This window comes from Scomber scombrus, chromosome 4 (assembly GCF_963691925.1).
Source record: "Scomber scombrus chromosome 4, fScoSco1.1, whole genome shotgun sequence".
Taxonomy (NCBI): domain Eukaryota; kingdom Metazoa; phylum Chordata; class Actinopteri; order Scombriformes; family Scombridae; genus Scomber; species Scomber scombrus.
The window spans coordinates 7907159-7926338 of NC_084973.1; the positions used below are offsets into that span (position 1 = coordinate 7907159).

Consider the following 19180-nt stretch of genomic DNA (forward strand, 5'->3'; position numbering starts at 1 on the left):
CTCATCAGTATGAACAATAAAAGACAAGAAGTCACAATTTGAGAGTGCGATAGTGTCAGATTATGAAGCATGCAGCCCACCAGCATCTTCTGTTCGAACGCTCAAATCAGAAATGGTCAGCAGTGCTACAACAATAGGAAAATCTTCGATAGAGAAGATTGCCATAATTTTGTTGCCACGGCAGCATGACTGAGCCTGCATGAACATGAATGCACAGTAACAAAGAGACAGGGAGAGAGCAGAAACTGGAATCTGCTCAAAATCAGCGGGGGAGGTGTAGCTGCGAAAATACATGTGATGTGTTTTACTCGTCAGTGTTCAATACCTCTGTTTGGGCTTTATTTTACAATAGATATTAGCATGAACATGTTTAAAAAAAAAAAATTTAAATAGCTATTCACAATTGAGGCTGACGTCCTGCAGTGTGGTTATGCCTATTAAAATATCCTTTAACAAAACACTGCTGTTGCTTTCCAAGTGCAGGTTTTACTCTAGCTGCCCCTGAGCTCTGATCCGTCTGATGAAATGCATAAATGCATGGCTCTCAGTAGGATATGCAAGAAAAGAAATGGCTCTGTGAAAATGTATGAAATAATCATGACTCACGTATACACACGTGCAGGATCTTATACTGTAGGACGGCCATTCAAACACTCGTGAAGGACACCTTGACCATAACTTCTCGTGCTGCTTACCGTGGAGGAACTGCAGCTATAGATATTTGTTTCAGTGTGGTAAATCTAAAGCTGGTGCAGGAGCCAACTATGTGGGGTCAAGCCAGAGCCAGCATGAAGGAGCTCAGCTATTGGTTTTCATCTTTTCCATATTCATGGCACTGCTGGATTGCAAATGTTGCTGTGGGCCTGCTGCATTGCCACTGCATTCAGAACGAAAGGTAAAACACCCTGAATTGTGAATGGATTTAAATTAGGATGCTATTAAACTTTTTCAGAAAAAGTTAAGTGAGCGAATAATGGCCTCAACAGCCATGGTCAGAACCACTCAGAACTTTTTTGATACCCATGGAAAGTCACAAAAAACCCTTTAGGGTCAGCAATAGAGCAGCAGCCAGATCCACATTCTGCGACATTTAGTAAAAGGAATCGCTAAGGGGACATTATCAATAAGGAAAAGTTGTTAAATTGAGGGAATGAACTATTATAGAACTATTTCTTTTTTAAAAAGAAGATTTGAAACAATCAATGTGAATTGCGCCAGTATGTGTGTCTCACTTAGAACTTGTTTGGGATTAATTAGAGTACAAAAATCACAACATCATGGACAAGCCAGGAGAGTCTAAACAGTCATACTTAAAATTTAAGTGAAGGCGAGCACATGAATAAATGAGTAGCCTAAGCTTCTCTGCCAGGTTGTTTAAGAGCCAGAAGCCTGATCAACTCTAATATTATGATTGAATATCTGAGGCTGCAGAGTAGCTGATGAGAGTTCAAATACAGTATCTTACAGTTGAGCTCATTATGCCTTAACTTTTTTCAATTGATACTAAAGTCATCAACAGGAATCAGAATCAGGTCATTTTGATCGTATTTGTATCACTTCAAATGCTGCATTTGAACAAAGCTGCAAACATGAATAAAAACCTGATGCTTGAGGCCAGAATGTTTTCAAATATAAGCTAAAACATTCATAGAGTCTGTCTTATTTTGACCAAAAACTAAATTCCAAACCAGAATTATATTACCTCACTCGGCCCAGCATAGGCTAAGCAATAACACTTTCATTTGATACACGGTATCACATACAAACAAATAACATGACAATTTATACTGTGGACCAAAATATTGGATATCTTATGAAAGCTCTGTGAAAATCGTGTATTATTTTGTATTGACTGGTGGACTTAAGATAGGAGAGAGATAAGACAGCCTCAGACATTGCAGAGCTGGTTTCTGTTCCCCTATTGACACTCTGCTGCAAATGGACAGATCGCCTCAAGGGCCAGCTAAAGTGTGTCGGATGTGTGGATTTCTATTGGAAATCATTCACCCACTTGTTTCCTCAAGGTTTTTCTACCCATCAACAACAGAAGCTCTGTGGCCATTCTGAGCTCAATCTCAAAGCCATTTCTGCCTGTTTGGACACATTCAGCAACAAAGAGAGTAGAAGGGTACAAGAGGACACAAGAACTGCCACATTCTGAGAGTGTCGAGAATTGCAACAGTGTTGGGGGTTTGAAGTAAAACATTTTTTCTTTGACAAGCACAGCAATTATTGACAGGGACAAAACAGGATTTTAGAAATTAGAATTTTGGACCAAATAACCTGGAGAATGTGTGGAAAGATCTCTATTTGGAGGATGAGGGTAATACGTAAGTGAGTCACACACTGAAAGTCTGTAAATTCCTGAAATTAGCATCTATTGAAGGCTTAAATTACTTTCAAGAAAGGAAAAAAAAGAAAATCACAGCATCACTCTTGTTTTGTACAATACTCTCTTCAGTCACTGCTTGGGTGTGCTTGAGGAAAACACTTCAATCTGAGCATCATTTAGCATCACAATTACTTGAGAAAGATGTAAAGATGTATTAGGTGTAAATGTATATGAAGGAGGGAAGAGAATATGAACTTTTCATGGATAAAGGATATTAAATGAAAACATAGAAATGACTGGTAAAGAAACATCTAATTGGACCATAGGCATTATTGCACTTTAAATGTGTGCAACAATAAATTATGTGCAAATTAGCTGATGGTCACTGAATAAAGTGAAGAAGTGTCATTCTAGATCAGGAATGTCTATATGATGGAGTGTAGGTCCTCCATCGTGGCTTTGATGAATGGATGGATGAATGAATGAAATGCCTCAAGGGCAATCTGATTCGTTAAAATAGAGCACAAAAACACATCAAAGCGTCAACAGCCATACATGATAAAAACCATGATTAAAAACATAATTAAAGAAGCATCATTTGGGTAATGGATAAAAACATAAAGTGCAAATTCAGTGAAGTGTCATGTCATCAAAGCCTGTGAAGCAGCTGAATACTGCGTGGGACAAAGGATGTGACAGCTAAATCTTTAAAAAATATATTTTTTAGTGTAGTCACCTTATTACATTTTTTCTCCTATCTTACTTGAAGCATCAGGACTTTTACAGAATTTGACCTTTTTATATGAGAGGTCACCGACAAGCCAGATGTCAGGTTCAAAAAACAGATTAGACAGCAAAGTCCTCATCTGGGAGCGAACTTACCCATCTCAAATTAAAGTGTTTATCTTGCCAAATTGCATACGTATATCAGATGTTCAAACTGCATACTTCAAGCAAATGATCTGGGGGCCAAAGTTAAGGGGTGTGAGGGACGGATGAGCCCCGCAGGCTGACCATCTGTACACTAAAAATAACTATCCCTAATGACACCAAATGAGAAATCCACTGGAGGATTTCACTGTCAATCTGTGGTATCCTGTATATTCCAAAAGTTATCTTGTGACAAACTCTTCTGATGCTCTCATATTTTTGGTGTGCACACTCACAACCCTCAGAGACGTGAGTTCTCAGCGCTTTATACATGTTGGTACAAAGAGCCAGAACAGCAGTGCAGGAGGTTTTCCAGCTGAGAAAAATGTGACTATGGAGAGAACAATGGCTCTGTGTGTCACTCCTACTTACAAAATATTCCAAAAAAAGCCATTTGAGACTGTCTTATATTTCACATACTGCTGATGGCAGAAAAGAAACTGGCTGCATTGCTTAAAAGTCTAATGAGGCTCTTATTGATGATGACATTAGTATCCCTGCCTCTTCTATGATAGATTTTCTCTTTGTATGATTGTTGAACATGTACCAAAATACCAAAATACTGAGTCGGGAATGAAACTCGCAATTTAATACCAAGAGTGTAAATGTATAGTCTGCCTCTCTTTTCTGCATCTAGCCGTAACAGTTGGCTCTAATTACTGATTTAATTTGGCTGCAGTTAATTGGCTGTAGTTGGGGAATTACTTTTTCATGCCTTTTTAATATTGTATGTTTGATCACCTTGCACAACAAAGAAATGAGAAAACCTCCAAACTTTGCTATAATTTGTTCTTTTCATTTCCCACTAAAAATGATATAACCCACAAGAGTTCTGACTATAAGCAGGATGAATTTTATTTTAACATTATACCTTGTCTTGTGTTGAAACAAGCACATCAAACATATCAAATGTGGTTTTAGCTTCATCGTCACATGCATCTGCCTTAAGGCGCTGAGTCTGTACTAAAACACTGAAATAGTGTTTACATTGCCAGGAAGATTATTCTAAAGGGAACAGTAGGGGAGCGCTGCACAAAGTTTGCACTGCACAGACAGCCAAGGTAGGTCACTTGTCAACAGAGGAGAAAGGATGAGGTGAACGAGGCTGAGTGTGTGCTGTATCTGTCGTTTTATCTGCAGAGCAAGTGCAAATAATGGCACTTGAAAGCCTCGCTGTCACCTCCTTATAATTTAAACAAGACTGTATGAGGCTATGTCAGGAAGTAAATTTATATAAGTTGGAAAGCACGGGCAATTTTAGGAAAAGTTACATAACAGCATAAAACAAGTTTGCGTCGAACAATTAGCAATGTGCTGTCCTGTCATATTGCTCCCTGTACTTTGTTATAGAGGTCACAGAACTGACAGGATGAGAGAAGGGGGGAGAGAAAAAAGCTGTGACAGATTATTACCATAAAGAATCTCAAACTAAAACATTCAATCAAGAAGCCTCAAGTGGTGAAATGTATTTGAGAATCTAAATCAAGTCCAGTTGTCCTCTACATAGCACTTCTAGATATTCATGAAGTTTTGGTTGTTAATTTTAGCTGTGAGCATTCTTAACAAAAAGCGGTCATGCTTACAATGTGGTGTTTGACACTACAATGAATGTAAGGCTTTCAAAGTCATTTATGCCATGCAAACGTGGCAGGTTTCCCTGGAAATATAGTAGGTTCACATCCACTCTCGCGTCAGTTTTATTTGGCAACTGATCAAGGATTTTCAACATAACGTTTCATGGTGATGGTCCAGACAGTTTGGGGTCTAAACCTAAATGCACCTTTTTCTTTGGCTCACACAGCATATGGCTCAGTGCACTCTTTTAATACAGAGTCAATGAATCATAATGCAGCTCCCACTTTATAGTACTTCCTACTGCCATATCTCTCAAACTGAAGTGCCGGACACACATCTGACTCTAGTGTGTGTGTGTGTGTGTGTGTGTGTGTGTCTGTCTGTGTGCGTGTGTGTATGTGTGTGTGAGAAATGTTATATGGTGAACTAACCCTGGGCGTCATTCCAAAAAGAAGAATAAAGCCACTCATTGGTCACTTTAGATTTTTTTTTAAATAACACAGTGAAGTACTCTGTATGAATGTAATGCTTTTTGTGCAGCTTTGTCCCAGAGCACTTAAGACCTGACAGATAATAGTAGTGAAAAGCAGCCCGAGGGAGACAGCAGCTAAAGTGGGACCGTTTCTTCTAGCAAAGGTGGAGGCTTTTGTGAGTAACAATCTCTAACTCTTGCTCTATCAGCTGAGCTTGGATGGTTTTCAAGTAGTGCAAGTTTTTGAAAGTATTTAAGCATTAGTAAGGAGTACATTCATCGTTAAAGGCCGATCTTGGATTATTATACTGGACTAAAATGGGGAGAAGGGCTAAAGTGATGGTTTATTTCCCTCTCTAGATTCTGTAGTACTTATATTATTTAGATCTACCACAATTGAAATTACATTACAAAGTAAACCTTATATGCCTCTACGTTGTATTTGTAGCCATCTTTTTTTTTGCCAGGGTTGACTGGTCAGTTAACAGGAATCCTGAGTACAAAACTGTACTTCAGACTAGTTAAGTTAGTATAATGAGATTGAAAGACTTGCTAACCAAGTCAAAAACCCAGCTTGCTTTTAGGCCATTAGAGCAAAAATAGTCAGACAGCGTAGGGCCAGGCTTACATTGCTTTGTTTTTTTTTTACGTGCATCAGTCACCTAAATTCTTTCAACAGCAGCTTCTTTTGCATCATTACACCTTGTCTTGCATTGAAACACTCACAGCAAACACAACAAATGTGGTCAGTCAGCACCGCTACTAAATGATGAATGCCACTGCCGAAATATCACATTGTAGCTACATAATAATCAGGATGAATGTAAGCCCTGCACACTTTTATTCACTTTGAGCAGCTGATTGGAGATAGTGGGGAGAGAATGGGGTGTTTGCTTCTCCGTCACTATCATCTGCTCTCTGTCTGTATCTGTGCCTGTTTGCACGAGGATGGGGGCTGAGCTACACACACACACACACACACACACACACACACAGGTCACAGCGGACAGGATGAAACAGACAGGAAAATGAATGAGTTTACCACACTCTTTTGTGAGATAGTACTCATTTGAACATTCAGAGAGAATACAAAAGGACCCACCTTGGGTTCATTTTTGCTGTGTTCTTTGCTTTCTTTACTATCCATTTTTTACCGACAACTCCTAGTAGCGAACAAGCTAACAACAGGGACGAACTATGCTCTTAATGTCACCATCTAGCTGCATCCTAGTGGTGAAAAAGTGAAATACTGTTTAGTCTTCCTGCTAATAGGGGAATTTCAGCTTTGGTACATTTTATTCCATCTAAATATTAAATATGCTAATACATATTTTTATATCAACAATGAATCAAATTACTTTGTGTAAAATTACATATATAATACTGTACCATTCCTAAAAATTAGCATCTTTTAGTTCACTGTTGGTTTTATGTCCTGACGCTTGACCGTTTTGGTTGACTCTCATGGCTTGTTTTAGCCACAGCCGGCAGCTGTTTTCAGCAAAAAGTTCTAAACCAGATCTTTCTCAGGTGTTGGTCGAGAACGGACCTGAACTAAAATGAGGGTAAATGTCGAACTTTTGTCAGGTGGATAGAAATACAACTCAAAATGAATGTTTATGTTGCTCGCTGTCTGCTGGATGTGTAAATTGACAGCCATATGTTAGTACATTAGACACATCAACTTTGTAAGGTGATAGTATGTCAATGTTGTGTTTACTGCCCCCAAGGGGCCAAAAAGTAAAGTATTACTGCTTTAAAATTACACTACACCTGGCACAAGCATAAATCACAATTTCCATAAAACTCAAAATCACATTTTATTTGGTTAAAATATTTCACAGATTCAAATCAAGTTTCCCTGAGGCAAAAATAACAAACTGTATCATATTTGGACATTTACACTCTGCTGATTCAGCTGATTAGTGGTAAGAGTCGACAATACTGCAACTTTTCTATGAAAGCCCTGCAAATAATGAAAAACTTCAAAAACCATAGATGCCTTCTGTCTTGATTACATTAAATGCTTTGGCTTTCTCTTTGGGTGTACAAAAGTTAAGTGGCTGGATAATAATATTCAAACGATGCTGTCCTTTTCTGCTCACCCAGAACTCCGGCTATGATTGGCTGCTCCTTTGTGGTGGATCGGGAATACTTTGGTGAGATTGGACTGCTGGATCCTGGCATGGAGGTCTACGGAGGCGAGAACATTGAGCTTGGCATGCGGGTAAGTACTGCAGATTATTACCTATAATCGTGTTAAAATGCATTCAAATGAGGAGACTTTGATAAGTAACTTGAAATGTAGACTTTCTCCTTTTAAACCAAATTAAAAGTCCTAGTGTAAAGCAGAGGAAGAAATTGCTCAGAGAATTGCTCCGAGGGAAGTTGGTTCTTTTTTAATGAGGCATTCCTTCAAAGCTAAGGGGTTTTGTGTGCAGTTGTACCAAGAAGGCCACACAAAAAGGCATGATTACAAATCCAATATTTGAGGGGGTAATATTTAGATGAACAGTCCTGGTGGGAATGATTTGTAAAATCTATACTCAGACTTTTCAACAGCTTATGATTAAGTTTCCTTGTTTCCCAGCCTGTGGGGTACAGCTTATGATACAAAACCTAGGGGCGTCAACAGACACCATGATTAAACTTTGCAAAGTTAGAATTTCTTAGATGGGAGTGGTGGAGAAAAAAAAAATCCCCTTAATGCAAATCTTCAGCAAACCCAAAGGCTCTAAAGCCTGTATACGGAAAATGTAAATCTCTTTTGCTGCTGCTTTAAGTTGAATTTAACGCTTCATGTGAGCGAAGGGCTTGGTGAAGAATTGGCTAGCGTTTTAAATTCAGAAAATGTTTCTCTCCAGCCAAGTGGAACTATTGTGAATCTAAACGTACTCCTTGGCTTATTGGAATGAGAAATGCTTGAAAGATCCCACTCCTTCATTTAACGTCGTCTCCACATCCATTTCAAAATCTGAAGATGACTTCAACGACACCTCTGAAGTGCCTGGCCTGCCTTTGAAAAAGCATTTAAATGGCTGGAGAATGGATCTTGGTTTACAGATTGGTGTAGTGCTTTATCGAAGCCAGAGACATTTATAGTTGTTGATGACCATTTCAAACCTTCTCATTATTCCACATAGAGTAGCTTTCCTCCTACATCAACAGTTTTTTTCATGCCGTTGATAATAATGACACAATCATCTGATTCTTGTTTGGCCATTATCATAGTGTGATAAGCCAGCGTTATGTATTATGTGCCAACAGCCAACGGCCTCCCCCAAGGTTACACAATGTTTTCTCATTCTGTGGAGCTGCTTATATGTACCTAACAAACCATGCAACTGAGTTAGACGAGGTTCATGGGGGAGATCAATTCAGCTACAGCAGCTAAATAAAGTTAGAACAACTCTATTGAACTGTGTGATATAGAGTAAGAGTGAACTTCTTCTGGCTCACACACACAAGCTCCTCATTGACTCACGTCTCTTTTCTTTTTTTTCGCTCTATGAATATTTACTGTTCATTTTTCATTCATGAAGTGAGAGAATATGCCTCCGCGTCTGTGAACACAATGCCATCACAAATGCAATTACCTTTCCTGCTGTTTGGCCTGTGTGGAAAATGAAACACATGCCATAGAAAGGGACCCATTCAGCACATGTACAAGCTTGAATAGGTCTGCAGTCATCAACCAGCTTCAACCATTCATGTTGTACAGCCGCTAATGGAATGGAGATGGGCTTCTGGCGAGTGGACGGCAATTACTCCTCTAAGGCTACTTCTGCTCAGGCAGCTCATTGTGGTGCCGGCTGAAGAGTTGCCATTTGGGATAGGCTTGATTGACAAGAACAAGTTTAACAATCAGGCAGGGCAGCTCACAATAGCTGTGGATTCTCTGTTTGACATCTTAATAGATTTCCAAGCTCCTTAATCACTGCAAAATTAAACAGAATCATTTGGTTATATTCTTATTGTTACTGGATATGCATAGCCTCAAAAAATGCTTCCTCTTTTTGCCACATCTACTTGTAACATTGGAAACAAATATTTCCATTTTTTAAAAAGACTGTAAATACCATGTCTGAACAAAAACATCCTGTTTACCATGAGGCTTTGTTTGCAAACAAAGAAAAAAGGTTAGGGACAGAAATGATGAATTCTGCCAGAAGTGTCAATATGAGTCCCTAGCCCTTCTGCTTGCTGAGTCTTTGCTGATAAAGCGTCTAAGGAGACTTTGCCTTTCATTTCAAAGTTCCTGTGGACATGACTATCTTACTGTGGTGTGTCTGTAAGTCCTTCCAGGAAACTGCGATCTTGTGATTGCAGTAATTAATGCAAATTCATCTCTACAATATTTGCAGGGGCTTGAAATTTTTTGCAAAATTCCTTCAATTTCTCAACATTGACTAGTCCTTCCAGGAAATTGTGATTTTGTGATCCCAATAATTAACACAAGAGCTTGCAACTTTGCTAAATTACCGCAAATTTTTCATGTGAAATAGCAAAAATCAATGGACTGCCTGTGATTTGGACCAACCGTTGCATTTCGTGTCGTGGTAACTTATGTTATTGCAGCACATAGGAAGTGATTGCATATTACTTTTCATTGGTAGAGTTGTTTTTTTAAAAATCCCAATATTTTCCTTGCAATTTGTTCCTAATTCCTGCAATTTTTCTGCAAAAACAGCAATTTTTGAAAAAAGACACTGCAAAATCAAGCATTTCTGGCTGCAGTAAATGTAAAAAAAATCCTGGAGGGACTGTTTGTCTTCAAACGTCATACTACTGTACATCACATTTAAGACTTATCCCTGCAGATGCTGCTCCTGCCTGTTCCACTGAAACCTGATGTGAAATGAAACTTTTCCTGTTATTTTTCAGTACCCTGAAAGGAAAAAAATAGCTATTACTTATTCACTTTCATGCCAAACGTTAGCTGAGAAGATCGATACCACTCATGTATATGTACGCTGAATGTGAAGTTACAGTCAAAAGCTGGATAGCTACTAGCTTTAGAGGTGTTGGATTTCTTTTTGTTACTTTTGGCTAGATCCAGACTAGCTGTTTCCTCAGTCTTTATGCAAAATTGGCGTGGCATTATATTTAGCTTTAGCATATCCTCTCATCTAATTATCAGCAAGAAAAACAAATAAGTGAATTTCCCAAAATGTCAAACTATTCCTTTAAGACTTTTGACACCTTAACAGTTTAGAAATCAAGACTCAGGAATAAGCCAACATATTATTTTTCTACATCTGGAGAAAAAACTAAAATCCCCACATTCAGTTACAATAAACGGTCTTTTCCCTGCAATCCTAAAATGACTTATTTCAGTCTGCTTTCTTTTACGTCTTCTAATTTGGCCTATTTCATGACAGTGAAAACATGACAGTTACCCCCTTTTCTGCCAAAAAAGGCTAATTTGAGTCTAGATGGCTTTACCCCACGTAACATGCCCATGTGTCTACTTTGTAATCAGGAAACCATCCAAGCTGCTTTATGAAATCTGTCCCATTTTCATAACAATCCAATAAATCTGTCACTTGGGGTGGCCTGTTCCTCTCGGTGACATTTATTAAACTCACCAGGAACTCCTTTCTAAAGTAATGAACCAAAAAATTATTATATATTTTTTTCTTCTTTGAAGTCCTGTCTCCATAACCACCTGGGCTGGGCCTGGAGGCATCTGGTCATAATCTCTCTGTAGTGAGGAGAAAGGAGCTAATTAAAGTCTTGCGGTAACACCAGCTAGACAGGAGTGGGACATAATTACACTTCACATGGTCCCCTCTGCATCCCAAGCAGAGTTATTACTTTTTATTATTAATTAAGTTTTCGGACGACTCTGCCATTGTGGGTTGTATCAGCAGGGGACAGGAGGCTGAGAACAGGAGTGTGGTGGACAGTTTTGTGGTTTGATGTGAACTAAATCACCTGCAACTCAACATCACAAAGACTAAGGAGTTGGCAGTGGATTTGAGGAAGTGAAGGAACTGTCCGAACCCAGTCAGCCTCAAGAAAACACAAGTGGACACTGTCAAGGAGTAAAAGTACCTGTCCACACGGGTAATAGGATGGACTGGACTAAAACACAGAGTACATGAAAGGTCAGAGCAACCTGTATTTTCTCAGGAGACTAAGATCTTTTAACATCTTGAGAACCATGCAGGTGTTAAAATTCTCAGACATGGAGCAGTTTTAAATTCCTACAATCCTTAATACAATTCATTGTACACATTTTCTCCTGGACAACTTGTCAGGCTCACCAATCATTTCCTGCTTTAATGCCTGACCATGCTGCAGATGTTTTATCACTCAGTGGAGGCCAACATCATCTTCTACGCTGTACTTTGCTGGTGCATCAGGGTGAAGGCAGCCAATGCTACTAGATTCAATAAGCTTATCATGAAAACATGTTCTCCCCTGGGAGTGGAACTGGAATCTTTGGGGGAGGTGATGGAGAGGAGAATGCAGAGGAATCCACTCAGTTTTACTGTTAATGCCTCTCATCCCCTGCACACCACACCTTTAGCCATAGACTGAGACCACTGAGGTGCACCACTGAACACCACAGAAGGTCTTTTCTACCTTCTGCAGGAAGGACAGCTGAAACATCACCCACTGAGAATAATAATATCAACATCATGTGCAATATTGCGTTTCGACATTATTCAACATCATTTTTTTATTACTTTTTCATTATTGTTACCTATATCACTATTTAACATCATGTGCAATATTACCTTTGTGTTTTAGTTGACTAATTTCACTAAATGTATCTCACTTTTATTGTTGTTATTGTTGTAGCACAGGGGTTAGCATTTACTTCTCATATACTTTACATTTATCACTATATTGTTTTTATGCTTAGTTGTTGTAATTGTTGAGCAATCTCTGGAGACAAGAACCTTTCATGAGGATTGACAATTCTACATCAGTTCAGTGCATTTAGTAGTTTGGGGTTTATATGTTATTTTTTCATCAATTTGATGTATTAAACATTTCAATTTACCATTACATTTGAATTGTTCAGTAAAATGTAAAATGTTTGGCTGCAGAATTTGAAGGAGAGCTGCAAAGCACAAAGGAAAGCCCTCAACTAATGCAGACAGATGCACTGCAGTCCCAAACTGCCTGTACAGCATCAGCTGTTGCTGAAGTTAAAGTTTTTTTATTTCCTGAATAATCATGGCCCACCTCATCACACCACAGCTGAATCATCTGACACTCCTTTACACAGCCATGATTACTGCTCCTGTTAACAGTGCAGCTTCAGGTCACCTCAAATCAACTGGAAATGAAAATTCTGTCATGAGCTAGTAAATGAATATGTTTTTTGAGACAGTATTTCATTTGGTAGCAAAAACCAGATGTGTATCAGGATCAAATATTATAGATTACTGTTTAACTGCAACAGACCCAAATGATGGACTGTCTGTTATAGAATGCATCAATTACCAGGCAACTAGACAGTAAACCCCAGAGCTCATCTTCTGCTGCTCACCACTATCGTCTCACAGTCCATTTTTTCCCAGATGGTGACTTTGTTTAATGAAAAGAAGAACAAAAAAAAATCAACATGAGCCAGTAAGTATTATTTCAGGCAGCATAATAACAGGTGCAGCATCAAAGCAGTTGGTAGAAGGAGTCAGATGTTGCTTTTAGTTTATTCTGAGAACATCTGCCCCATTGATACAAGTATGAAACATGGACATTTTAGCGCAGTTGATTAACCCCATAAGCCATCTGGATTTGTAGAAACAAATGGATTGAAAGAAAATCAGCTCGCACTCCAGCTGTGTTGATTTGATGAAGTTATGATGACAGCACATTGTATTGTAGTCATATTAATGCTCACTGGTGTGCATGTCTGTGTAAGCTTCCAGTTAATTCCTCTTGTATATTTCCTCTTGCGTGTTAAACATACACCTTAAAACATACCACCTTAAGATTTCAATCTATAATTTTGACAAACGTTTATTCAAAGATGTTTTTGTGCTTTGGCCTGAGTCAAAGGATAGTTTCACATTCTTTTTGTCTTAATACCATACTGACATGACCATATATACATTGAAGAAATGGATGAATACTGTTAATATTCCAGTAGCCAGTTAGTCATGCTCTTTTGCAATGTGAAACAAACTTTGTCAAAAGAAAAAACTCACATTGACATTGAAAGATGGGGAGAGGCACGTCAAGAAGGCAACGATGACTCTGACATAAAAGTACTTAAAAACACTTGCAGCTACAGCACTACTAGACTGCTATTACATGACCTCTATAAACTGCTATTCTTTTAACTAGCAAGCCAGTACATCCTCTGTGTGTTTGTCTGTGATAATGCCAGGCATGGAACATTTGAAAAGGACACTTTTCTTATACTTTATTATTTTACTGCACTTTAACCAAACTACATAGATTCAACAGTTATACTGCAGTTAAGGATTAATTTGCAGAGAAGGGGGTCAGTATACACCCACCTACACCACTGTTTCTAAGCCTATAAAATCATTTTCATACAGTCCCTCTAGTCCATAAATTGCTAGAATGGGGCCATGAAGTTCAGCAGTTAACTCTGAGAGTCTATGAGTGTATTGTTTTGTGTGTAACATGCATGAATGCTGAGCTTGACACTCATGCAGGTTGAAAACAGTAAATGTAAATGTCATCAGTGGGCAACAAGGACCTTTCATGGGCTGCTTTGATAAGCCCAGAGTGAGTTATTTTCTGATAAGCTCAGTCGGTTTTTGAGCAGCAGAGTTGTGCATGCTCTGTCTGTCCATTCTTAACATATCACACCAATAATTCTCCTGTGCTACTTAATGGAGGTGTTTTTGTGTGCACATGTTTGGAGGGTTTGTCGAATCTACTCATATCACAGGAGCATTTAAAAAATGTAAAAAATGAAGTGGAGCGGCTATTCATTATACCTTGAACATTTTTAGACATGTAATCAATCATGACAGCTGATTGAACGTTTGCAGCCCTCGACTTGGACTCCTACAGGCTGCAGCTTTCCACAGCAAAAGCAGTCACCTTGAGAAGGGCAAGAGCGTCGTTATGAGGTGGTATTAAGCCCCAGCCATCTGTGGACACCAGCCACTCTGGCAGCTTCAAAATCACCAGCGTGCCTATGTCTATCAAGCAGTAAATGACAGTGGGTGCTGACCATATGTGAGCCCTTTCCAGCAAACTGAGTCATCCCAAAGACGAGAATAAATCTCACGTCACTGAGGGATTGTGCTGTATTACACTTAATCAAATGTAAGAAACAAACACTGAGAACTATTGGGTAAATACCATAGTAAGCAATGCTGTAAGAGCCTGTGGACAGTACAGTACATCATTTATTGACTTCCGCATATATAACTCCTGTGGGAATTTGCCCTGATGCAGTGTTACAGTGCTTGAGTCAGGTCTCATTTTTAAATGTAGCCTCAAGACTTGTTTTTCTGTCTTCTTGCAGTAAAAAAATACAATTCAATGGCATCTGGTTAAATGTTTTTTCAAGATGTGTCTCGGGAGAGGAATCCATTTTTTGAAATCTTGGTCTTGACTTTGTGCTCATTGTATTCTGTGTCAGGTTGTCTCGGATTGTTTTGACTACCAGTCTGCTCTGTTTGCCACAGAGTTTCATCTCTGGCACACAACTGGTTAAGTCTCAACACAGTAGAGACAACATTGGAGGAATCGTCTGCTCTCCATCAATACAGCCTGTGTAAAGGTAACAATAGCATTGGACATTGATCTGGCATTTGTCTTTTTCAATGCCTGCATTATTCAGTGGCTGAATCAATCCGTTAGTGCTTAATGGACTCAGGTGTACTTACTCCATGGTTCATTACTGTATGTTCCAGCCCACGTCAGGGAGGTGAGACAAGTGAGAATAGATGCAGCTGTGAAATTTCTGTACACAAGAATCACATCAGGTATTGTTTCAGGGGAATTACTGCAACTATTGAACGACTTACTGCTACCATATGGCGTAGCGGAGCAGCTCTGCATATGCCTTGTGTTGTGGAATTGACCGTAGGGTTTGCATTCAATCAGCCGACATTATAAAACATGTTCATGATTCGCATTTATGCATCGGTGCATTCCATGCATATATAATTTGAGACTTATATTGTCTGTTTACTTTAGGTCCTGTTGATCCAGGCTGCATCCGTAATTTACACCTCAACAGATTGTGTGTACTGAAAACATACTTCATGTTTACCATTTAACAATGACATGGAGCACAAGCCTCAGCCTGAAATGACTTTTGAAAAATGTCATGACTTCCCGAGAATAAGAATACCTTGGAGAGTTTCTGCTTTGGCGTTCAGAGCCAGAGGGACAAGTAATTAGGCAGACCTTGTCAGCTTGCCTATTATCCATGTGAATCATAAACTTCATTAAAAACCCCTTTCAAGAGTGACTGCAGATACTCCCACCTTAATTTGAGCACATTTTGACATGGTAATTAAGATAATTTTATATTCACATTCACACCTTCTTCTATTCAGGACAATTGAATTTTGTGGAGGAGCATCAGAAGCTCCCTCTGTAGGCAATATAAATACAGTAACTTTTAACAAGTGCAGATTGGTTCAACCCACTCATTGGTTAATCTGTTCACATAATTGCATCTCTTGGATGTCTCAGACTTCAGCTAAAAACTTGAAATGATCTGACACAGTCTGAAAGTATTTGAAGAGTAGTAGCACACACTGATTTGGCTGCAGCAGCAAATCGACAGGCATGTCAAAGATGAAGGGCAGCAACTGGATAGAATTAGCTTTTGACAGGCACGGTTAAGGGCCTCTGTGTATATACATGTATCTGTCTCTCCATCAACATCCTCCATTTTATGGAAGGAGATGCAGGAAAAGGAAGCATGAAATGAATAGATGGACCATAGGGAGTGGCAACTATCCAGCCTATCAATGGAGGAGGGAGCCTTCAGTGCGTAACGCTTTGAAACATCACTCATCGTCAAGAATTAAGAGGAGGGGAGTTTAGGAGGCCAGCATTGCAGTGTTTCTGTCCAGTTAGAAGTATCAGCCAAGTGTGGAAACAAGTAGAAGCTGTTTTTAGTACAAAATGTCTATAGAAAATCATCAACTGCTGATCAGGCTCAGTGTAACGCATAGGGAATACAACTTAAGCGTCATTTGAACAGGTAAAAACAAATGCAGGTGAAGATTACTGAAAGCTAACTCAAGCAGCAACATAAATCAGATTTGTATTAAATATGATTTTAGGCATACTACGATTCAGGGACTCAGGGTACACTTTGCTAAGTGCTGATATTTGTACCTTTCAGAAGTCATATATCTACCTTCCTCTTGCACATATGCCCTCCTGTTGGGCCTCTGTCCTAATTAGCACACTTGTTTTTGCTTTTGTGAAAATGTAAATGTATTATTTATGGTAATTAAAGGCCACAGTGAGCTGTGCTAGAGACGCTTCAATGTTGCATTTCCTCCCTTGCAGATGGAGGTCGATAAGTCATAAAGTTACTCAGTGCACCTTTAACTTGTTTAATGCCAATTCAAAATTAATACATTTTGCTTCATCAGATGAGAGAGCCATTTCAGAGCGTTGATACATAAGATGCGTACTATTTGAAACTAAATAACACAGACTGATGAATGAAATGAATACAGGGTGTGTTTGCATTTCTCCATATTGGTTACCTGTCTGTTTCCTTATTGATATTCTTCTCACTCACAGCTTTGAAAAGGAACTCGATGCTATGTGATATTCACAGCATTAAGATCTGGAAATTAGTGTCGGTGCGAATAAACATTGCTTTATAGCGACACCAAAGCTGATTCTAAATAAGGATAAAGGTTAGCACCATGCTCGCTCTAATATTATGCTTCAGTCTCTGTGTTTAAGAACAGTTTTTTGTCAGTACACAACATAAATTCCACTTGATACTTGTCGTATGTCTTAATGTCTTTCTCTCCATAACCTTAAAAAAAGATGAGAGAAAATATAAACACACAGTCTGATTGGGTTTACTGCACCCTTAATCAGCATTTCTGGCATTTCTTTGAAACGGGTGAGACTTTTGGGATAGTATCCTGCAAAAAGGCATCCCTTGGGTATAGAGATTGCAGCGGAGAGCATTTCAATTAAAAACAGGGATGTGTAAAATTCCCCAGACACAACCGAGCGCACACAACTCATTATTTCAAGTGGATACATCCAGTCGTGGATGGCTTTTTTCCGAGTAAATTGTGAAAATTTCAGTGTGAACTTGAAAGAGGTTTTGTGACACAGGTCTGCACAGAGTTCCACCCAGCTTTACTCAGAATACATTAAGTGTTTTTGTTTTGGGGTCTGCTGGAACTGGAGTCTGGCATCGGGGAAAAGAACTTGTGATTCTGTTTTTTGATGACTTAACCTCAACCTGAACTTAAAGTTTATATCATCTTTCATCAGTAGAGAACATAAATGTGACTGAAGCCTTTTAGCTGACTACATAGAAATACTCACTCCCTTTCAGTTCCCATGTTGTACAGGAGCAAACAGAGTGCAGCCACACATTCAGCTTGTGGAACATGAAGTCATAGTTGCTGCTGTCTAATCTATTTTCTCTGTGTGAGTTGATATAATCAATAAGAAATGCACTCAATGTGGTCCTATTTGTGTCGTACAACCAAGAGCATTTATAAAATTCAATGGCCAACATACAGTACCAAGGAGTTTTTGTTGCTATTGATAATGCACTAGCTCTCTGTTTTTCTGTACACCTGGGAATCTAGTTTAATGCTATTGAGTCCTCTGATAGGACTGAAAACCAGCTTGGCTGTGATACCTAAGTACCAGGACTGAGAGCTGCTGGATTAATGCATGTGCACAATCAATTCTGTATGGAGCAGTCACATTGCAGGACGATAATCTGCTCAGGCTGTGAAATGGTTTGTTACTGAATATCCACAAAGGGGAAAAGATACTTAGGTTTATTTAGGGAAATTATTTATAATGCATTTTTAAATAGACAAAAAACCGAGGCTACATAGAGTTGCCCTAAAGTTTGCATTATCACAAGTCACCACCCTGGCTGAGAGAAATACTTTATAAACTTCCATGTTTCAAAGTAAAGAGATGATTGATATAAACTTAATTCCCAGTGTTCCACCAGCAGTGCAGTAATGACACAGTAGTAATTATCTTCTGCTCCACATGGAGAGGAACAAATGATGGGAAGAACTGCTGCATTTTGATGATGTTTTGGGAAGAAGTTTTATCAGGCAGGTAGATTGACAGTCAATTAATGCCACCCAGTGAACCAGAGAGATGACAACATTTAATTTTAAAAGTGACACCTATTAAACCCTTTTTGTCGAAATTTGAATAGCTCTCAACATTTTCACCAGAATGAGTAAAGTCCAGTCGAGTATGTCTCATTTTTTTTCTAAAGACAACCTGAAGAGTTTCACTAGTGGATCATTTGAGCTGTGGTGTGATGAAAAGTCGGCCAATCAACAAAATCATGAGGGTTCATTCTAATTATGTCTGTACCATCTCTCACGACTCCAGAGTGATTAGCTGAAACTGGAAATGAGGATGAGCAACCTAAAGTAAAAGAAATGAGTTTTTCATAGCTATTCTGTATCCACAGATATGTTGGCATTGATAGTTCATGCGTCTAAATACTATGTCTCCAAAATGTCAATAATCTGATGTGTGTGATTGTCCATAGGAAGAAACCATTAGCTGACGCATTGATTTCTAGAGCAGTATGGCAAATGTCACTTACTGTAGATGTGCTGCTGTGCACAGTACATAATGGTAACCTTGTAAAAAAAAAAAAAAAAACACACAACAACAAAAGTTTTTTTTTTTCTTGCCATAATACTTCCTCCTTTTCA

At 38.8% G+C, this 19180-nt stretch overlaps 1 protein-coding gene across 1 annotated transcript in view; it reads left to right on the forward strand.

Moving 5' to 3' along the window:
- galnt9 (polypeptide N-acetylgalactosaminyltransferase 9) overlaps positions 1–19180 on the forward strand; it is a 91029-nt gene that overhangs the window by 47832 nt on the left and 24017 nt on the right. The window contains exon 6 of the mRNA XM_062417605.1: positions 7419–7536. Within this exon, the coding sequence (XP_062273589.1) occupies positions 7419–7536 (118 nt within the window). The remainder of the gene's footprint in view (positions 1–7418; positions 7537–19180) is intronic.